Source organism: Lepidochelys kempii, chromosome 7 (genome assembly GCF_965140285.1).
Source record: "Lepidochelys kempii isolate rLepKem1 chromosome 7, rLepKem1.hap1, whole genome shotgun sequence".
NCBI classification, from domain to species: Eukaryota; Metazoa; Chordata; order Testudines; family Cheloniidae; genus Lepidochelys; species Lepidochelys kempii.
In genome coordinates, this window is record NC_136386.1 from 17,881,776 (window position 1) to 17,905,115 (window position 23,340).

At 42.9% G+C, this 23,340-nt stretch overlaps 1 protein-coding gene across 2 annotated transcripts in view; it reads left to right on the forward strand.

Moving 5' to 3' along the window:
* The window catches only part of LMCD1 (LIM and cysteine rich domains 1), a 63,499-nt gene that overhangs the window by 32,891 nt on the left and 7,268 nt on the right, over positions 1-23,340 (forward strand). For both annotated transcript variants that reach the window (XM_073351203.1, XM_073351202.1), the window contains exons 2-4: positions 463-551; positions 9,191-9,446; positions 19,097-19,432. In XM_073351203.1, the coding sequence (XP_073207304.1) occupies positions 463-551; positions 9,191-9,446; positions 19,097-19,432 (681 nt within the window). The remainder of the gene's footprint in view (positions 1-462; positions 552-9,190; positions 9,447-19,096; positions 19,433-23,340) is intronic.

The following is a 23,340-nucleotide window of genomic DNA, read 5'->3' on the forward strand; positions in this document are numbered from 1 at the left end:
AGTCTCTAAACATCTGTTTAGATCGTGCTGCATTTTAATCACATGTCCATTAAACAAGTGGCCTAGAAGGGAAGATGTCTGAAGTTTTGCTTTGATAAGAAATGTTCAGTTGTACTGACTGGTGAGCCCAACTTATTGGCCACCAGAAGTTTTATTCCAATGTTGTCTCAATGGTTTATAATGTATGGTGGAGGTACTATAAGCTAGCACCCAGATAGTCAATAAGAGGTCTTTATCCCTTTTCATCTATGTTCAAGACCAGAACTTTTTCAGCAGTCTTGCTTAACCATGAGTACCCAGTTGCCCAATGATTTATTGATCTGGAGACCTCAAACCGCACAAGGCACAGTTGTAAAGGAATCAACATGCTTGAGAAGCCATGCACAATGGAAGAACTCAAGGCCAAGAGATAGAGATAATATATAAAATAAAGAAAAATCCTGAAACTCTTCTCTTTTCCAGATGTCTGTAAGCCAGCAGCAATCAGGAAGAGGGGTGCCTTGTCTGCGATGCAGAGGGATGTGTACAGGCTTTGAGCCACATTCTTGGAGGTAATTTATCTACTGCTGGATGGGCTATTTAAAAAAAATCTCTCTTGGGGCTTTGTCTATATTCAGGCTTCACTGACTCTCTGTAGATGCAAACTGATAAATGATTGTGTTGGAGGAAGGGAAGTGCAGAGTTTGTGCAAGCTCAGTGCTGGGGAGGCCACTAGAGGGCTAGAAGGTTCTGCCCTTAGGATATGTCTACAGTGCAGTCTTAGCTCATGCACCTACATGATTTGATTTATTTATTTTTTGGTCTAAACCTTCTATGCTGCACATAACCCTCAAGCATGTGTCTCTTTGTGCTTTGAACCTGTGTTTGCTTGCATGTCTGGAGGTCTGGATTGAAGCTGTTATCTCAGACTGGAACCTGCCCATTTTGCAGTGAGGACATAGGAAAGGTCACTTGAATATTGATAGTCCTCCACAATTCTCTCTGAGACAGGTATATTCTTCCACAATTGACAGAATTGATTGAAGAATCCATTGAGTATCTGAGCACAAAGAATCATGGGAAATGGCCCCACATACACATTAAGTGCAGAAACGGTGAGGACATAATGCATATAGGGCTTTTCTGATGAATGCTTATACTGGGTTAGGCTAACCTGAGTGCCAATCATCCAGGCTACATGCGCAGTGTAGACATAACCCTCGGTCTCTACACCTTAACCAGTCCTCCTCCCTCTATCTGTTTAGCTAATCTCCTCCCTATGCAATCCCATCCAAAAATTAAAGAAACAAGCAAAGTTGTGGATTTATCATGCTGTTTGGAGACTATTGTCCTGTTCACTCTACCAGGATGGTATATCTCCACTCCACCACCTCTTTGTCTTCTCTTTACCCTGTACGTTCTTCAGGACAGGAACTGTCTCTCACCCAACTTGTCTAATGCCTAGCACAGTAGGAATCAGATGCCCTAGGTGAGATCAGAGTTTTACTGTAATCCTGGTGGTAATGAGGCACAGGCAGAGGTGAAAGTAAGCCGGTATGCCCTGGTACGGCGTACTGGTAAGAGCCGGTGCGCCATATCAGGACTGGCTTTCAGAGACGGCAATTTAAAGCCCTGGGGTAGCAGCGGCGGGGCTGTGGCAGGGATTTAAAGGGCCCCGGAGCTCCAGCGACCACTACTGCCCCGGGGCCCTTTAAATCCCTGCCCGAGCCCTGGGGTAGCGGCAGTGGCAGGGCTCTGGCGGGGATTTAAAGTGCCCTAGAGCTCCAGCCGCCGCTACCCTCCCGGGGCCCTTTAAATCCCCGCTTGAGCCCTGCTGCGGAAGCCCTAGGGTAGCGGTGGTGGGGCTCCGGAGGGGATTTAAAGGGCCGGGGCGGTAGCGGCGGCTGGAGCTCCAGGGCCCTTTAAATCCCAGCCTGAGCCCTGCTGCCCGAGCCCTGGGGTAGCAGCAGTGGCGGGGCTCTGGCGGGGATTTAAAGGGCCCTGGAGCTCCAGCCACCGCTACCGCCCCGGCCCTTTAAATCCTCTCCGGAGCCCTGCTGCCAAAGCCCTGGGGTAGCGGTGGTGGGGCTCCGGCGGGCATTTAAAGGGCCGGGGCGGTAGCGGCGGCTGGAGTACCGGGGCCCTTTAAATCCCCGATGGAGCCCGGTCACCACTACCCCAGGGCTCAGGCAGCAGGGCTCAGGCCGGGATTTAAAGGGCCCTGGGAGGGTAGCGGGGGCTGGAGCTCCGGGGCCCTTTAAATCCCCGCCAAAGCCCCGCCACTGCCGCTACCCCAGGGCTCGGGCAGCAGGGCTCAGGCGGGGATTTAAAGGGCTTGGGGCTCTGGCAGCTGCTACCCCAGAGCCCCAGGGTAGCGGTGGCAGCCGGGAGCCCCTAGGGCTCCTCAGTTATTTAAAGGGCTCGGGGGTTTAAGGCCACGCCTCTTCTGGTTGGGGCCACGCCCCCTGCTCAGGACTCCAGCGTACCGGTAAGTCCTCTAACATACTTTCACCCCTGGGCACAGGGCACTTGCACAAAGTCTCTGGGATCTTGGGGAACCTCCAGGCTTGGGGAGAGGCTCCAAGATGAGCTGGGGGGCAGAGTGGATAGGGAAGGGAGTCTTTGCTAAGATTACCTCCTGCCAGAACCCTGTACCAGAAGTGGCGCTTGGATCTTCAGTGAATGAGGAATGGCCCAAATCATACAAGCTAGCAGACAAAAATATCCCTTCTACACTGCCATCCCACAGAAATCTGTAATAGTTTTCCCCACCTTGATCCTAAGCCAAAGAACAGCCTTGTGTCCTTCTTTCTTAGACCAGAATCAGTACCATTAGGTTTTACTGAAGGAATCCAAATGGTATCAACACTTCATTGCAGAAGTACTCCTAGATTCTTCCTGACCCCATCCTCCTGCCTCCCCTTTCCCCCCACCACACACTTCATTTGCTTCTCAATGTTCTTCAGCTTTTCAAAATTCTCATGTACAGCAGCCAGGCTAATAGTGTCTGGTGTTTATCCCAGTATGCCTACAATAATAATGGTTAGAGTATGTTTCCATCAGAAAAACCAGTTTCATTTTTTGTGTTCATGACACTTGCTCCTACTTCAATTGGGAGGCAGGAGGCAATTTCAGCAGGATGCACGAGTGATCCCAGGGCAACGATGTCCTGCTTTAAAAACTCCTCAGCTCAGTTCCATTGTAGCTGTGTACAACAAAGTAACCTTTTTGCACAATTTAAATGATACAAATTCAGAATAAAAATTATTCAGGACTGGACTCCTCTCTTCAGCCAGCCTGTGTAAACTATCAGTGGCCCAGTGTGTTTAGCTACTGTAAGGGGACTGTTGCCCCCTTACTAACATTCAGTGGGGGTGTTCTAGTTGCTAGCTCCCAGTACTAAAAAGGGGGAAGGGTTGATGGGGAATCAGGACTCTGAGACTGACAATGGGGAGAGGCCAATGCTCCAGGTCAGCCTGAATGACAGGGCGGGCAGGCTAATCAGGGAGTCAGGAGGCCAGGGAGGTCCTGTCCTCCATGTGAGCCGGAATTGCCTGGGTCACACAGAGTGGGGCCGAGCTAAGGAGAAAGCAGGGGTCCGAGCTGAGCTGGGGTGCAGAGCTGTGCTAGATCTGGAGAGAGCAGTCCCTGTCCTGAGAGCAGAGCTACAGCCCCAAAGCCAAAGGCACAGCCCAGAGAGAGCAGACTTGCCCTGGGAGGAGAGCTGCTGCAGCAACCAGAGCCAGAGGGCCCAGAAATGCAGCCCAGGAAGCAGGTCCGTGCTAGGAGCAGAGTCACAGAAGCAGCCTGCAGAGCAGACCTTTTCCTGGGAGCAGAGCTGTAGCAACCAGAGGCAGAGGGGCCAAAGAAGCAGCCCAGGGAGCTGGACGCAGAGCAGCAGAGACAGAGTGGTGGGGCTGCGGCTGGGGCAGTCCGGAGCTGGGTGTGGTGAGCAGCTGGGAAGAGCGAGGGGGACCCTGGGCAGCGGGCCCAGCACAAGGAGACACCTCAGCCAAGAGGCTCTGTGGGCCAGGCTTGGATCGTAACCCCGACTGGGCGGGGGCGACACTTGGAAGAAGGGTCCTACCACTTAGAGCCTGAGAGCGTGTGGCCACCACCAGAGCAAGTGTCCAGCCCACAGCATTCCTGCAGCACTGCCAGGGCTGGAGAAGGCGGCCTGGGACTTACAAGGAACAGACTGTGAACTGCCCTAGCATTCCAGAGACACTGTTTGTGATGTTCCCTGCCACAGAGTGGGGTGATGTGTTTCCTGTAACCTTTCCCATTTTTCCTTATTCTTTTTTTAAAATTAATTGTTGATTAAATAACTTTAACTTGTATGTAATGGTCAGTGGGTCAGAGAAGTGCCCAGGGCAGAGAGAGTACCCCGGAGTGGGGACACCCTAGCCCCTGTCCTAGGTGACCACAGCAGGGTTGGGGGTTGAGCCCCCCAGGAATCCTGGGCCCAGCCTTGTTGGAGTATGAGGATTCTGCCAGACAGGAGAGTGAAAGGGGAGTCTTCAAGGACAGGGAGGCCACTGGGTAAAGGAAGTGGGAGCAAGGACTCGGATCCTTTCGCTAGCCCACTTCACTGGGGTAGTGCAGAAGCCAGGAAAGTTCCCCACAATAGCGGGACTATTCCCCTGCTTACACTACCATTTCATTCTATCCAGAAAACACTTCATCTTGTGCCATCTGTCAGAATTGCATAGTCACTTCTTTACTCTGTATTTCTTTAACTATATTCACAGTACTAGTCAAAATGTCTCCTCTCCCCCTTCCCCCGCCACCAAGAAAGCAAGAAAAGGGTTGGGAACGGGAGTGTCTCAGATCCACAAGTCTGGTGCTTTGGAACAGTCCCTGGGGAGGACCCCTTTAGTGTGTTGAGCCTGTTCGGGTCGCATTCTCACCGGGGTAAGTCCCTTGATTTTACCACCTCCTGGGACTGAACTTTGGAGCCATCAGCACACCTGCTTCGCTCCGTGAGCTCCCCCTCAGTGAGTGCACCTGAACTGAACACTTAGGGGAGACTTGTACAACCAAAGGGAGCAATGCACCCCTGACTCTGGAGTGGCACAGCCAGCTTGGTAAAAACAGAAGGGTTTGTTAGATGTCTGGAAAATGGCATAGAAAGTCTTTCTGTTTAATGTAGAGAACAGAAAAGTCCATCTGGATCAGCCCAGAGCCCTCCTCCAATCCCTCTGTAGTCCCAGTCCAGAAGCATCTCCTCCTTCCAGCAGCCCCACACTTAACAATCCCGAAGGGCTCTTCCTTAAACATTTGTTCTTGTTCCTGGGAAAACATCATCACCTGGCCCTTTGTTCTCCAGCTGGTCAGACCTGTCTGGCATGCTGCAGAGGGTGGGTCCCTCTGGTCATTAGTTGTTAGGTACCAAATGGCCAGGCAATTGTCTGGACCCAGGCCACCGACAGCAAGGGGTCGGTCACATCTAGGTCTAGGGAATAAACCTTTCCCCCCTGCCTAGTTAACCATGCAGCATGTAGGGGAAATTGAGGAACACACATTCTTCATACAAAATATTATGAACTGTTCCCCTCTATCACAGGGAGCAATCCAAATTTTTAAACTGTCAAGCCTTTCAGGCTCTTTTCCTTGAAACCCTGAAATCTACATGGAAAATGTTAAAAGAAAATCTTGTCGTAGCAAGCATTTTCTGAGGAAAAGATTCACATTTGTTCATCAGGTCTAGACTCTGGTGCTGCTGTACTCACACCTGCTGATATTGGGGGTGGAGGGGCATGATCTCGACAGCCCTGTGACTTGGCTAACTCCATATGCTAGAATGCCCTCTTGAGGTCATGGGCAGCTGGCACAACTTAAATCACCCTTGAGATTGCAGTTAGTTGTGGGGGACCATGATCAAGGGAGGATTAAAAAAGGGTCTAAGCCACTCTTGCCAAGGTAGCCCTCCGGAGCAGCACTGGGAGGTGATTGTCTGTGTAGAACAAAAATGAATTAACCCGATCCAAAGCTAAAGAGTGCATTTTTTCAATTAAATGATCTATCTTCGTTGTGGGGAACTGACTTTTCCCTTTAATAGGCACTTTTCTATAGTGTGACTTTAAAAAGTAAACACACTGCTCCATTCCACATCTCTAATGTGCAGATGTGGCTCTAACCTAGGACCTTTTTTAAGGTGATACTTGGATGAAGGTGACAGAGAAGCTGAACGCATACTAGTGATACATCATCTCATACAAATAAAAACACATCTTCAGCTTCACTTAGTTATGTTATGGCTTCTTTGGAGCCAAGAAACAGCTGTGATGTGATTACTTGCTGTTAATAGAATGGGTTGGAATATAAAATCTGTAAGAATATACTGGTTGGGTAGAGACCTGCACAACAAAGGAAAATAGATGTTTAGCAGGCTAACTTTTTGTATCTAGATCTCCCAAACTGCACCAAATGCTCTGCCAACACATTGCAGGTGACCTACTGTGCTGTGAGGATTATTTTGGACCTCCAGAATGTATTAATCTGGATTGCACCTCGGCATATGTTAACCATTTCTTTCCGTTTCTCTAGCAACCCTCATGCTAGAGGGTCCCAGTGTATCACAACAAGGAGAAACAATAATGCACTTGGTACATACAGTAATCTATACACACTCACCTAAATCTGAGAGCATTTGTCATATGTTGTAAAATGAATTAAAATATACTCCTCTTTGGATAGAGTAAACATCTTTCAGTTCACTTGACTTAAGCACCTTAGATCCAAACTGTACATCTAATGCGACTAGAAAAAGGAGAGGGGAAAACATGCAGAAAACTTAAACCTGAAATCTTCCAACAAAGGAAACAAATTCCTATTTTTCAACCAACTTCACCCATGAGTGTGGGAGACCGTTTTCACAGGAGCACAGACTATGCGCCTTGCTCCTGCAAAGATAACCAGCTCAGGTCTTGCAGCAGTCCGAACTGAATATGAAACTCTCATGCAAAAATAAAATCCTGATAACTAATCAAGCTATTACTTTTACAGGCTGGGAAGCAGGAGAGGAGTTTCTATCTCAAATACTGGGAGGCACTTAAATACAGCAGTAATGCCAGTGGGGGTATATGTTGGATCAGTGCCATTTTAGCAGTTCTGTCCATCTGCTCTGTGTGCCCTTGATGAAACTGCAGCTGTATGATCCACCACCAGTAAGCCAGGCAATTTACAAACTCAAATATCCCTCCCATAGGGAAAAGCTGGGTCAAGGGGCTAAGGGTTGTGAAGTAGCAGTGTCTGAACTAGTCAAACTCTAGAACCCACAGTGTAAGTGCAGGTTCAAATGAAGTCAAAACGAGTTTGCAGCTCTCTTCCACCAGTTCTTTTTTTTTTTTTTTTGTCTTAAAATATTTTTTTTTAAATTGTGCTGTGTAATAGAATTTCTTGGCAGGGATTAGAACAGGCTGTAAACCCTACATTTCAGCCTATTGCAGTTTGTGTAATTCTGAGAATTTAGTAAATGAAACTGAATATTCACTTATGCTTTGACATAACTTTGGGGGGGAAAGTAATAATACTAAATGATGGTGGCTCTCTTTGTGCTACTGTTTTTTCTTTGTCATCAGCCAGCTGCAAAATAGCAGACATGTACTTGATGCTATTCAATGGCACAGCAGGAATGGGGCTTAGTGCCAAAGTAATTATACTCTGTTTAGACTTGAGCCACCTGATGTACTGCATATGGGCTTATGTACTGTAATGCAAATCCCGTGTGTGTGTGTGTGTGTTACACAGGCTTGGAACCCAGTGTACAACGATTTGAAAAATGCTTTTTAAACAAAACCCATGCTGTCTGTCCTTGCTCACTTTCAAAATGTGAGGCATGAGCCAACAGGATAATGCCAAATGTCCATAGTAAATATTCTACACACTGACTCACTGCTATCAAGGACAAAAGTGACAGACATGGCTGGGGAAAGTGAAAATAAAAACCTTTGGTTTCACAGGATGTTAATGTCCCTCACCATGCTCATCAACAGGTTAAAATATCTACCTTAGCAATGGTTCTCCTAAGCCTATTTTTGGCTGAACTGAGGTTTATCTCAACAGGATGTCTAGTATCAGAAATATCTTGTGTTTCTAGATATCCCATTTTCAGTATTTTTCTAAGAAAATCATCTAACCAAGAGATCTACCAATAACACACTTCTGTTTTGAGGACAGCTTGAGCAGCACAGATGTTAACTACTGAACATCTGTATCCCTCCTCTTATCCTGAAGAATGCCAAAGTGTTTGGTTGCAAATCAAAAAGAAACAATGACTACAAATTAGAGGGCAACTTCTGTCTAGCAGATGAACAAGAATTATGATTTAAGAGTCTATATCATGCTTGTAAAATACACAACCCTTTTCAAGATTTTAGAACTTAACACTCCGTTGTGTTTGGTCAGTGAGTTCTGTATTGTTTTCTAATTTGCTTTTATAATTATGTATTTAAGTACTGCACAGTTCCATATTTGTTGTACATATGGAATCTCTGTATTACTTAAGTACTATTACAGATTTACAGAATGTGGTATGTAACATCACATTATACAACTGTGGGTTCCTGATTTCCACACCTAAGCTGCATGAAAATCTCAGCCTTCAAAGTTCAGCTACTTCTTGTTTTAAATCGACTTGCCAACTACAGAGAAGAATTGGGAATCAAAATTAATCATTGCTATTATACTAAAAATGAGTTTGGCCCTTTGCTTTTAAAACTATATATTTTTGACTACCAAGAAATAGCAGTATGGATTTATAATCTTCCTATTTTTTGGTTACAATTATGACTACAAAAACACTTGCAATGAAGTATAAATTTCAGTAACGGAAACTGTGTGGTACTGCCATGAAATTGATAATCTCTTTGAGTGTCCCTTATAAATTCATGGAAACTAGCTGTTCAGTAACAGCGGGTGAGAAGGCACAGTTGATCAGTGGCGGCTGCTGCTGCTCTCACCAGGGACAACAGTAAGGCATTTACAGTTTTTTGTATTCCATACCACTGCAGATTCCTTTAAGGCATATCCTGCTGCCTTCCCAAATATAGTTTGCATCACAAAGCCCTTTTTGTCTTCTGTCGCGATCCAGTTTTAGTATTTAACCTTTAGTAACTTTAAAGTTCAGCACTGAGCCTTCAAAAGAGCACATGCCTACCAAGGTCCAGCTTATATCAAAAGGATGATTGATCTCACTTGTCCCACACAGGAAAATATGCAAGTCATGCAAATGTAGCCAGGAGGATCACAGCTTGAGCTCTGATGCAGAAGATGATCGGAAAATTGGCCGCTTGTTGTCTGACTCAAAGTATTCTACGCTCACTGCCCGGGTGAAAGGTGGCGATGGTGTTCGCATCTACAAAAGGAACCGCATGATCATCACTAATCCTATTGTGTCTCGGAAAGATCCAACGTTTGACACGATAACTTATGAGTGGGCTCCACCAGGACTGACCCAGAAGCTGGTAAGGATTTGCCAGTTGAGTAATATGTTCTGCATTGTGTAACAAAGGCCCTATTGGAAACATTACCATTAAAAAGTATTAGAACCTATGGTTTCTCTTGGAGTTAAAGTTCATGCCATGGTTAGTGTAGTGCAAAAACCACACAAGTGCAGAAATAACTTCAGTGCGTTCAGGCTGCAACAATAGTGGTGGCTTCTGTAGGTTGATGTATTTGTTTTTGGATTTTGGGGAATGTATACGGGGGTTAGGTTCACTTACATTAATGTTTCCCCTAGAAATGTATTTTAAGAATGGAAAGTCTACCTCATTCATCCAGTTAATGCCCAGTAAAAACATTGGAGCGGACAACCTATCTCTGTTGTACATCTGGTTATACTAAATCTGTGTATTCCACATAAGTGTTTTTTAAGCTTAAAAAACCAGACTAATGTTTCTCAGCTTTCTTCAGAATGGTCATAAGGAAGATGGCATGTTTCAGTTTGTTTCAAAGCTAAACAATCGGGATGCTAATCTTTCATGAATAGATGCCTTGGGTGCTTGCTGTGTTGGTCTGACTCGCCTGCAAATCTAACTGTAAGGCCTACTGAAATTCTGGTATACTTATATGAAGGTGGTTTAATGTGACAGGAGTCTGGGTTTTTTCAACCAACCTTTAAACTGTACTTGACTCCATTTTTCAAAAACAAGACCACTATATTAAAGCTGTAAGGACCAATGCAGCATCTACATCGGATGCTGTATTTGCAAATTTCCTGTATGAGTCTCGTTAAAAAATGAGCCATGGTCTCAACAGTAGATGTGAAATCTCCATTTAAACAGCAGTTTATTTTTTCTTGACCCTTTGAGGCCAACAATAGTGTGGGCTTAATTTGAGGTACAGTATCTCTCTTCATTAACCAGAAGCAGTCCGTGGTCATTTCCTGACATGTAAATCACACTGGTCTTAAATCTTTCTAGGATGAAGTATTACTTCCTCTTTAATGCTCTGTTGTATAGGCCTCTGGATTTGCTTTCCTAAGCTATTTCTGCACAGAGCCAAACTATAACAGCCATTGTAAAAATGGTGTTTGCTTTGTGATTTAAGCTGTAATAGCTTTTGTAGCTTGCTTTAGGACTTAAAGTAAGACACTGATGTAAGTGATAACTGGCTAATAATAAGAACTATGCATGCAAGTTTCACATTTTTGCCACTTACAAATATGCAGAACGACAAGTTAATACCGTCCCTTAAAGGCAGACTTCAAAGTTGGGGAAGATGCTTATTTATAGTACCAACAGAACACTAGACAGCAGACAGATAAGAAAGACCAGGTCCCTGCCCTAAAATCTACAGATTCAGGCCCCACGACCATAAGAAACACTTGCTCAGACTAAATTCGTTTGCTTACTCATGTGAATAATCCTACTGAACGCAATGCTTTTGCTTGTGTAAAGACTAGCGCTCAATACTGCCAACCCAGGCCCATGACAATAAATGACTTGCATCTGTTAACAGTTTGCCTCTCTAACTATTGTTGCTCTTCCAGTTGTTTGCAGAGGGGCAAGTACAATCATCCCCCGTTCAACGGAAATCAGCTCTCTCTCCCAGAATGGTCAAGCGCCAGATACTACTCTCACAGAAAAGCTTTCTCCTCCTTTCTGTCTTGTCCTGAATCTGTTGGACCCAGAAGTCTTGTCAGAACAGGATTTTTTTTCATAGAATTCCAGTATCTCCTACTTCCAGCTGGCTTGGAATAGTGAGGAAACTAGGTGTCTCAATTACATCGGTGCTTCCAGTCTCTGGAAGCAAGTGCTGATGCATGAAAATAGGGGTAGTGAGCTGCAGGAGTTACATGAGGGACAAGTTAAGGAGTTTGGCTAAGAGAGGCATCGCTTATACTGGCAAATATCCTGCAGGGGCTCTGCATGACCTTCTAATGTTACAGGGCAGAGCGACTGACATAATACTTATGTTTAAAAGTTCATTGTCACTCAAAAGGAATGAGGATGGGATTGTCTGAGCACCTGTTTTAGAAATACAAGAGCAAATAAAATCTTAATCATCCATAGATTCTGTCAGCTCAAAAGCAGGTACAGAGACTAGGATTTACAATAGACTAACAATTGTCTGGAATACAAAAATGTTTATAACGTACTAAATGTTGCAGGGTTCAGATTAAAAATAGGGTGAAATCCTGGCCTCATCAGGTAAGTCTACACTGAATAAGACCCATATCATGACTCTGGCTGGCCCAAGTCAGCTGACTCGGGCTTGGGCTGCGGCCTGTACTATTGCTATGTAGAAGTTTTTGGGCCTGGGCTGGAGCCTGAGCTCTGAGATCCCATGAGGTCGGAGGGTCTCAGAATCTGGGGTCCAGAACGAGCCAAACGTCTACACAGCAATATTACAGTTCTACAGCCTGAGCGTGAGTCCGCTTACCAGCCCAGCTGCAGATATTTAATTGCTGTGTGGACATTCCCATTATAGCCACTGAGAGTTTCACTGTTGAGTTGAGCAGGATTTCACCCATTTTGTACAGCAGATTGTTTGTTTAAAACTTGCTTGTGGGAAACCAGACACTTTCAGCTTCACTTACATATATAGCTAGCAACTAAACTAGGTTGCTGTTGTGTCCACGCACAGAGTGTGCGCTATATTGTAATATTTGCCCTAAGCTCTTAAGGATGCTAAGTAGCACACTCAGGATATGTACTGTGAATTGAGATCCATACATACATGAGGGCGATTTGAAATATGGGACTTGGCATAAATTCACGGCAGGTAAGAAGGAGCATAACCTAGTTAGTGACTGGTCAGTCAGCATCCAGTAGTATCCAGATCATTGCTGCTTATTAAAGTGTCTTGTGTGCTTCAGTTCTTCTAAAAAATGTTTACTCTAGCTGGTCCTTTATTAGCTTGAAATCTTTGCGCATGGGCTTTATTTATATGGAACTGAAATGTTTGATATCCACTATACATAAACATATCTTTGTGTATTCTGAGGCACAAAGGCCATCCATCCATAAATATCATGGTCTGCTTTTTAGCAAACATAACTATTTCAACAATTATGAAGCTATTTATTTAATATTTGCTTTCTCTGAGAACCAACTATTGCTGAGCTCTTCAGGCTTACATGACAAATGTTTGCCATGTTAGCAAGTGCCATCTTCCTCTTACCCCCTTCTTGTCTAAAAGGCAAAGGGAGTATAAAGAGAAATATCTGGACACAGGTGTCACTGAAACAAACTGCGAGAAATTGGATGGTTGGACTGTAACTTATTTTTCCTTAAGCGTCCTAAGTCAGTAGCTAGGAGCCCCACTGTTATCTGGTGTCCAGTTGTATTTATTGCATAGGGAAACCACTGAAATGAGCCTTATCACATCGGCACTGAAGCTGAGACATTTCTTACAGCTAAATACAGTCTAGACCAAATCAGCTGCTTAACTCAAAAACAAAATTAAGTTTTGAGTATTTGAGCCAAAAGGGGGTTCTTCACCATCCGAATGGGTAGCTGGATTTTAAAGAAAACAAATCAGATCACACATTCTTTTCTATGCCCACTATTTGGACTTGGTATATAATGCAATTATGGAACAAATGAAAACATTTTAAAAATATTTTGGAAGTAAACTAACCAATAGAAGGACTTTTAGGGGAATTTGAGTGCTCAGATAACTTTGAGCTATGTGCTCTGGTATTTAAACATCCTATTCTCACACACACACACACACACACACTTCTGAGGGGTCTTTTCCTCTTCAAATTTAAGCTAGGATGATTTTTAGGCTGCTCTAAAAATTCTCTTCTATGCTCCAAAGAAGGATTTAGAAGTAAAGGTAAAGTTGCAGGATTCATCAAATCAGGGAGGCATACATGGTATTTATTTCTTAACTAAACTGTCTTCCCTGTTCGGGGGAAAAACAGACAGGTTATTGTTCACTAGAATTGTGCAACTATGTAATCACATTTTTTCAATGAAAACTAGAGCAGTGTGTTGTAATAGGAGGCCAAGAATCCATCTTATTTGACTGTCTGGCTATTTAATCAAGCAGCTACTACTGGTGGTGTGGTGGGGGAGGTTATTTTTATTTTTTTTCTTAAAGAACAAATACAGCTGGAATGTATGTTTAACCAGTGTTTGTCTTTCAGAGTCCCAGGGGAGACAGGAAGCTTGTTGGGGGATCCAGAGAACAATAATGGCAGTTATCCAAAGTAACATGATTTTTTTTTTTTTTAAAGCACACTGCCCAGTTTAGATTTACCAGAAATCCAATTTTCACCATGATGAAGGCTGGCTATTGAATAGTGCTGCTTGGACTAGACAGCACTGTGGGAGGGTTTATTTTCTATTCATGGAATTAAAATTATTCATTCAATTTAGATCTTTACTTAACTCTTAATTCATAGCCATATTGCCCTTTTATGGTTCTGAATCTACCACATGCCTACTGGTAATCATGTGTCTATACCAAATGCAGTGTATATACTGTTCAGAGAGAACATTTGGAGAGCCTCCTGGTGGTTGGGCAAGTTGCCTGGCCTTAAAGTTCAGACTGACTAAAGAGCTGTAAATTAGATTCTTACAGACATAGCAGACTAGGGTGTTCAATGGGGATCTCTCTTCTTCCCTCCTCCCCACACCCCAAAAAAGATTCTGAACCCTTTGATAATTTCCAACATGATTTTGATTTGTTAGACATTTTTGTTGTAAAGTTACATTTCCAGTAAACACAAATGTTCATTAACTTTGAACATTGATAAAAGTTTTGGTTAAATTGATAAACATGGCATTTTCATGAAAAATTCTGAACATCAACAGTTTTTGTGAAAAGCTTGAAAAGGGCCTTTTGGGTCAGAAAAACCTCTAATCAACCAGCAGTAGTGACCTTTTTCCCTTCTGAATAGAAAGTGGAAATTAGGGATTTTTCTTAATGTTGTCCTGAAGTGGCTGGCTCAAGACCAGAAGGCAGTAGTTCAGTGCTTGTTTTCAATGAGCTGGGTCTGTGTAAGTAATTAAGTGGGTATCCAAAATCCCAGTGGAAAATTAAGAGAACAGTTTGCAAACTATCTGAATAAAATAGTCGGGGTGAAAAGTGAAAATGTTTTTGTCCTAAATTATCCAAGTGAAGGTAACCTAATAAAACATTTGACTATACATTATAGTAGCAAAAGAAGAAGCTCATTCTTATTACCAAAAAAGAACGGGAGTACTGGTGGCACCTTAGAGACTAACAAATTTATTAGAGCCAAAGCTTTTGTGGGCTACAGCCCACTTCGCTGGATGTATAGAATGGAACATATAGTAAGAAGATAGATTATATATACACACAGAGAAGGGAGAAGTTGCCATACAAACTGTAAGAGGCTAATTAAGATGAGCTATTATCAGCAGGAGAAAAAAACTTTTGTAGTGATGATGATCAGGATGGCCCATTTAGACAGTTCACAAGAAGGTGTGAGGATACTTAATGTAGGGAAATAGATTCAATATGTGTAACGACCCAGCCATTCCCAGTCTCTATCCAAACCCAGGTTAATGGTATCTAGTTTGCATATTAAGTCAAGCTCAACAGTTTCTCCTTGGAGTCTGTTTTTGAAGCTTTTTGTTACTAAATTGCCACCCTTAAATCTTTTACTGAGTGGCCAGAGAGGTTGAAGTGTTCTCCTACCGGTTTTTGAATGTTAGGATTCCTGATGTCAGATTTGTGTCCATTTATTCTTTTGCGTAGAGACTGTCTGGTTTGGCCAATGTACATGGCAGAGGGGCATTGGTGGCACATGGTGGCATATATCACATTGGTAGATGTGCTGGTGAACTCTTGTTACCACTGAATCCAGTCTTCACTGACCGGTTGGACTTCTCTGTCCTGTTCTGCAGTCACTTAAGCATTTCCTTCATCTGGAAGGGGGAGAGTACACTGTATCTGGCCCTGTCTTAAAGATGGCCAAGCTGACCAATACCTTTCTGAGGCTTAGAAAGGCTTATGAATTTTGCTGTTTTTCATTTTCTTTGCTAACACATTACATTATTTTAAAAAAAATCTGGCACTGGAATAAGATGCCTTTGATAGGTATGTTGACATTTATATTGGTCTCATGGCTCTGCTATAGGAGTACATTAGTCCTGCCAAATTCTTATTAAAGCCTTTTATTGAGGTGTGCCGGGTTTTGTCTTTTGTGCTGCAGCTGAACTAGGTCAGCAGATTTTGAGCTGTCTAGTCTGTTATCTTTAATATTCTTGGATAAACTGCCTTGACTCTTTTCCCACTCAATAAATGCTTATGGTAGTATAATCTCACATATTTATTTCATTTCTTGTGGAAGCTATGTCTATGTGATACATTTGATTGTGCTTAAAGTAGCTGCAGCGTTTCTGTAGCTTGCTTTAGATTTATGACAGATACATATGCATAAAGGTTGGGCCAGTGTTGTTTTCCTTGTGTGGTCTTCTGTGGAAACCCGGAGCCTCAACATGATCTTGAGTTTAGGACCAACAGCTGTCTTTAGGACACTTCTTTGGTGGGGTTGTAAATTATCAGGAGCAAAAATCAACACTTTTAAGACCTCTTTCCATTCACAAGGTAAATAGACAGTTTGTCTAAACACCACTGTTTGCAACCACATTTATTTACACTGCCAAAAATGTGGGGTGAAAACCTGGTCTTTGGGGAACTGAATGGGCATTTAACCATTGACTGATTTCTGTGGGGCCAGGATTTCTCCCATTAGTCTCCTTTTCTAGTTGAGCTCTGAAATCAGATGGAAATTTCATGGTATTTCTGAAATATCTTTTTGCTAAAGATAGTTGAGGAGTGAATTTACATTAAGGTGTGTGTTTTTTGTTTGTTTGTGTTTTTTTTAACAACTCTCTTATTGGCTGTTTAATGTTTGCTACTCTATGTAAACAACTTCTCTACCCACTTAAGACATACACTAAACAGTTAATAGTCTTTCATTCCATTACTGTTCTATTTGTAAATGCTGACAAAGTAAGATGCAAATCTAATGCAGCTGGATGCTGGTCTTAAAAGTGAATGTCAGGCAGCCAACTGGCTGCCTACTAGCTCTTCACACTAAAGTAGGAAAAAGGTCTCCAATGGGAAACTCCCTTTCCTTTAAGATCTATGCCAGAAATTACTTAAGTGTACAGAAAACATCCTCCTGCAAATGTTAATTCAGCATGGGACAAGACTTGTCATAGGACCAAAAAAGCTATGAATTCAATGGCCAACTGGCTACCAAGGGAATCTTCCATCAGATTAACTTTATTCAGAGAGCTGTTTCCTAATTGCCCTCTTGCAAATTCTCTCTTCACAATAATGAGGTATGAAGCTGCTGACCACCATCCATATATGACAAAATCAGTAGTGCAGTAATGTTGGTGGCCATCTATTTCAAAGCTGTCAGTTCAGTAGTCACTGAACTTCTTATTGGCATATAGGTTTATCTAGCGGAGGGGAGGGGGCGTATGCCCCGCTTCCCTCCCCCGCCCCCGATTTGTTGCTTGGCTTATACTGAGTGTGCTCGCACAGACTGAACGTGCTCAGTAACACTGTTGAAGCCAGCTGCCCTCACTCTGCCCTGCCCCCCCCACACACACACACACATTGGGAGGCATGGGTAGTCCTCTGGGTTTTCCCTTTAAACAATGGATAAAATGTATGTGTGCAATTCTTGAGGTTTATAAGCTGTAGTTTTTGGTTATACAATGCTATAGACTTGCCTCTGACTCTCTCTCTCTCTCTCTCTCTCAGTTGTAATGACTGGCAGCCACCTGGCTGTTGGCAGCCACCTGGCTGTTGGCAGCCACTTTGTACAATCACTCAGCAATAGGACGGAAGTCTCCTGATGTACTCTGTTCTTGTTGTAGCCTTTTACCTGAAAGTGCTCCGGCGGGCATATTTTAACCTAGAACATTTAGGGGCTACTGTACTCGGGTAAGAAGCAACCATTATTCAAAAAAAATCTAGACATGCCAGCTTTCCACAAGATGGGAGAACACCTGGGTTCAATGATGTCTTCGAGGAATTCATTTTCTTGTTAGTAAACACTGTCTTTTTAAATCTAAAAGGCTTGTCTCTTCAGGAAGACACTGGCTGCAAATAGATGTAAGCCTCTTGACAAATTCTTAGCGTGGTGGGGGTAGAAAACTGGCTTTTCTGGGTGTTTTTTTTTCTCTGTCAATGCTTAACAAGCCATTGGATGCTGAGTGAAAAGGGCATGGACATGGAACCTGGAATTTTGGTGTCATTCTAATTTATGCTGCCTTTCACTAACACTGCTAAATAAGGTCCTGATGCAACTCCCAGTTAAGTAATCTGGAGCTGGATGGGGACCATAAGTGGGTAGCTGCTTTCTGTACTAGCTGAGGCTTTCAATAGTAGCCCTTCAAGGAGCATACTGTAGTGATATGATGGGGCCTTGGTGAAAGGGTGGCGGGGCCTGAATCAGAGGAATGATTTGTCATCCTAACCAGATGTGGATGGGATAAAGCTCTTCTGGCCAACAATTCCTTTTTTCAATATCTTGGAACAGCTGAGATCCCAAAAGCCACTGTCAATGCAAATGATATGAATAAAACTATAAAGACATGCCACATATCAACCCTGCTATACCTGCTAGATGCTTCCCTTCATTTTAGAAGGGGAAAATTGACTGACTCTAATACAATACACATTACTACTCTAGCTGGCTTAGTATTAAATACTGATGCAGTTATGCACAAAGATGTATGAACTAGTCTTCTAGTTGTCTAGACATAATTGAGCTGATCACACACTTCAAACTTCTTCTAATAGCTCATCTGAAGCTAAAGAATAAGGGATGACTCTGAACTTGAGTGAATTTTTATTTTTTAGTTACTAGATACGCTTGTTAGGCAAACAGCTTTTTGAAAAAAATCTCTCCTGGCAATCAAAAATGTTGATTAGAATGGCTTGTTTATGTAGACTAGAACTCTTATTTCTTTTTTTCTTTTTGGTTTTTTTTAATGCTAGGAAGGGACTTCTGAAGGAAGTCTATTAAAATAGAAGATGTGTTGGCTCAGATAATTACACAGGCTTACCCAGACCTATTAGAGTTGGACAGGCTATTTAGATGACTGTGAGAGCCATGTATATTGGGATGGACACAAGAATGTGGCTAGGCCACCAGACTGCTACACAGAAGACCTGTATTGAAGGTCTAGCACTGCCATTGACCAGCCTGGTGACCTTGGGTAACTTGGCTTTTTACAAATGGGGATCATAATTTTGTAAAGTGCTTTGATTCCTACAGATGAAATGCATTCTATAAGCACTAGATATAATACTATATATGATAGTATTTTCATTCTTGGTCACACGGAGAATGTGTGAGTTGAGCTAAAATATCAGGTTGGCTGATCTCTCTAGGTATTTATAGAGCTGGTTGGGAAAAACAAGAAGGAAAAACAAACATTTGACACTTTCCCGTCTCTCATCCAAATTTTATTTGAAAATTTGAAAAATTTTGACTAGCTCTTCCTTCAAAACTCAAACTTAGCTTCCAGAAGTTCAGCCTACCTTTTTATTTTTGTCTGAACATGTTCATCTTAACTGTAAAATTATTAAGCATACACACAGAGCTAGTACTTCTCTGTAGGAACCACTTTGAGAATATTGATTTTCTTCCTTCTCCCTACATCAGGCTATACAGTACATGGAACTGATTCCAAAGGATATGCAACCAGTCGCTGGCACGGAAGGGGCATCCTATCGTCGTAGGCAGTTAATGAGGCAGCTCCCTATTTATGACCAGGACTCTTCCCACTGCCATGACCTTGCTGAAAGTGAGATAAAGCTTATGGAAGATTTTGTAAAGAAATATAAAAGTGATGCTCTAGGAGTTGGTGAAGTTGCACTTCCTGGCCAAGGTGGCAGTGCCAAGGAGGAAGGGGAGCAACACCACAAAAATGCAGCTGCAAGTAAACCACCTGTTTCAGCCAACGGAGCCCTGAGTGATGCACCAATGGGAGTGGAGTATGTAAGTATCCTTACTTCTGTGAAGTTCTTGTGGATGCAGACATTACTGCAGGCTGAGTTCCCATTGCCCACACAACTTTCAAAAGCATTCAATGTTGGCCCAACCCTGCTCTCATTGAAAGTAGTGTTCGGAAACATTATCCCACTAGGAGGGTGGTGAAGCACTGGATGGGTTACCTAGGGAGGTGGTGGAACCTCCATCGTTAGAGGTTTTTAAGGCCCAGCGTGTTAAAGCCCTGGCTGGGATGATTTAGTTGGTGTGGGTCCTGCTTTGAGCGGGGGTTGGACTAGGTGATCTCCTGAGGGCTCGTCTAACCCTAATCTTCTATGATTCTGAGTGTTCACCCAACATTGATCACGTCTTAAAAATCTCTCCCTAAGTCAAAAGCTGACTACCTAAATTTACACACGTGGAAAAAAGCAGCCTTGTTTTCATTACCTGCAGCTCCTATTAACTTCAGTGGGAGTTATGGGTTCTCAGCCCTTTAAAAATTAGACAATCTGTCTCAAGTTGGGCATGAGAAAATGAAGCGCGCACACAGTTGGTGGCTTTATTTTACTACACCCATAAATTATTGAATAATTCATTTGGGTCTTCAACCCAAATAAAAGTAAAAATAACTTAAATAATAGCAGCAGCATTATATTTGAACATAATGCTTTGAACACGTAATGGTGGAGGCGCTCTGCAATGAAGTTACAAGAGCAGTTATTTTTAGATAAATCATAAACCTATGAAATATTAATACATCTGGAACCCATCATCCATAGATGTGCACAGCTGGGATTGAAAAATGCATTTCCGAAAGTATCCAGATTCTTCACCAGTCTGTTGTGCTTGGAGAATATAAATCTAATGTAACGTAAAGTTTAAAAGGGGTCTGAGGTGGTCAGCATGATCATTCCAAGAAACGCTTGTCATAAAATATATTCATTGAGCTGGAAACTTATTTCATGCTGACGCTTGCAAAAGTAACTTCAATGATGGATTGATTTTTAAAGCTGAAAAACTAACGTGTGAATTTTTAAGGCAATATTTTCTTGTAATTATTATACTGGGATTGTAGCATGTCAAAAGTGCGGTCACTTTTCAGTCTATATCAAGGAAAGACCTCTTATTAACTTTCTCATTGTCCATGTCGACTAGTATGTAACTAGTCTGGGAATATACCTAAAGCTGTGTGAAGAATCACAAACTAAAAAATTTAGTATCCGGAAAAGGAAGGCTTCCATTAACTAATTTATAAAAGCCATCTTGGCACAAAGGGCTTATTTAGACTGGAAGTTTGTCCTTCCAAGCAAATACATAACTGTGGTGTTATTCTTTTAAGAACTTAAAGCTTTATTTTTGTTCAGGCACCAGCTGAAAACTGAAATTGTTTCGAAAATAGCACCAATGTCTCCCTTGTAATTAAGGTATCACATAGCTGAACTTTGAGGCAGTGCTGTAAAATTCCACAGCAGGCTTTGCCATACCAAAGAGTAATTGCACATTTCCCAGTCTAACAAGGGCATCCATTTTAGTATGACTTGATGCAGCACTTAACACAGCTGAACTGGCCTGAGTGGCTAGGATCTCAAAAGCTGAATGTGTTAAAGTCCTAAATTAATACTGGCTTTCCTAGAACTGCACAGGAATGAATCCTGAAAAACTAATTCTATTACAGAAAAACAAACAACGGGGTCTGATTCTCTAGCCTTTCTGTAATCACTGCTGTGAAAACTGGTAGCATTTTTACATCCACTTCATGCAAGTGTAAACAGGCAAGAAAAGTAGTATTAGGCCAGACAGAGATCAGGGCTGGCTCAGCCAATGCTGAGATTCCTGCAATGCTAATGTGACTCTTACTCTTCATTCTCCAGTGCCACATGATGTGCTAAACAAGCTGCTCCATGATAAGAGCTATGTGGTGACATTAACTTGTTTCCTGGTTCTCTGTCACTGCCTTTGTTAGAGCATATCATAGATTCCTCCCTCCTCCTGTCCACACCAACTCACATTTCCCCTTACTCTCAACACTGAAACATGCACACCAAGTACTGGGCACACACTTTATTTTTCTTGCCTCTAAAAGTAGCATGGATGAAGGAAGAAGGCTGTGGGCTAAGGGTGTAATTCTGAACTTTGATTCAATGGCTTTATACCACAAGATTCTCATACTCCAGTGATGTTACACCTGTAAAAGAGCTAAGAATTGGGTCCTGAAACTTGAGAATTAGGGGGCAAGGCAAGCCTGTGGCTTTGTGGGGGTCCATCTTAAATGCTAAGATGGGATGGCAGCTATAGAATATCAGGGTTGGAAGGGACCTCAGGATGTCATCTAGTCCAACCCCCTGCTCAAAGCAGGACCAAGCCCCAGTTTTTGCCCCAGATCCCTAAATGGCCCCCTAAAGGATTGAACTCACAACCCTGGGTTTAGCAGCCAATGTTCAAACCACTGAGCTATCCCTCCCCCCTATGAAGTGGGCTGCAATTCAAATCCTGTCCAATTTGTCCAAGCTAAGATGTGTATTGGTATTTTATTCCTCGAAGAGCCAGGCCAAGAGTACAGCAAATGGTATTCTAATACAGCATTTACCTTTCAATTAGTGAGAGGCCAAAACAATAGGGGAGATCTGAACAAAATAGAGTATACAGAAAAAGATGAATGTGAGAATTAATTTAAAGTTGCTTTAATGCAGGCAGAGAATGAAGTAAAAGGGATGTAAAGATACTTAGAGCAATCTTTTATTTGTCATGTAGACAGTTATCGCTTTAGATCCGAGTATTGCTATTATCTAATGCCACCATCTTCTGTGCACCTCCCAAAATCCTAAAGTGTAAGCCTGAATATTGCAACATCTTCACTACATGGAATGATTTATTTTTGTCTGTGGGATCTCGCTTCTACCCTCCCTACCACTGCTTCTCCTAGGAGGCTTCAATCAAATCGTTAAGCAATCTCCATGCCATCTGAAGCTGGCCTCAGAGAAGGAGTGTTTCATCTGTGGTCTTGGGATTTACCAGGACAGTAAGCTATACTTGTCAGTTTTCTGACACCCAAGATAAGAGGTAGAAGATATGAAAGCCAAGGTGGAGGGAGACAGCCAGTCTTGGGATCTACCAGGGTTACAGAACGTGACCTGGTAGGGTGTACTGTTGACGTTTTTTTCTCAGAATTCATTTCTGCAACATTTTGCTTGTTTTCTGTACCGAGGGTACAGACTCAGGTGTATCCAAAGGAAAGGTTTGCATGAATCCCAGCAGCTGATTTTTCACCCTGGCCTAATTCAAACAGACTTTGCTGTCAAGGAGATCAGATTGAAGTACAGAACTAAAACCTTGTGCAGGATGCTCGCAGCTTTGCATTGTGACAACAGTAACTACATGGGACCATTCCAGTTCATTTCTCTGTGCAGTATTTGGTCTCCCCTTGACAAATCCCTTCCTATTAATTGCACGCATCAATTGGCGAATACCTCCCTAATACCAGTCTTGAAATGGCTGTTGCACGCTCAGGCAGCTGTTTCCTATTGGAATCAAAGTGTATAAAGCAAAACTTATTGGATCCATGGAATTCTCTCCCTAAGGAAGGGAGCTGATCTCAAACCACTGTGGCTGCACTTTTTTCTGCCATGGGGGAGGAGTTCCGTAGCTATAACAGGACCGTGCTCTGACTTGATATCTCCTGTTAGCCAAACTAGTTTTCTGTCAGGTAGAAAACAGACTATTTCTGACCCACCCAGTCTCAAGAAGTGTTCCAACCAGCATGTTGGAATCCATCAAAATTAGCCACGGTTCCAAATAGTTTGAGGCCAGCAGCAGTCTAATAAATATTCAGTGGCAGCACAGACATATTCAAAAAGGAAGAAGTAGCTTCAACTGTGGAAACTTCAGTTGTAAAAGAGCTTTGAGAATGACTGGCTCTT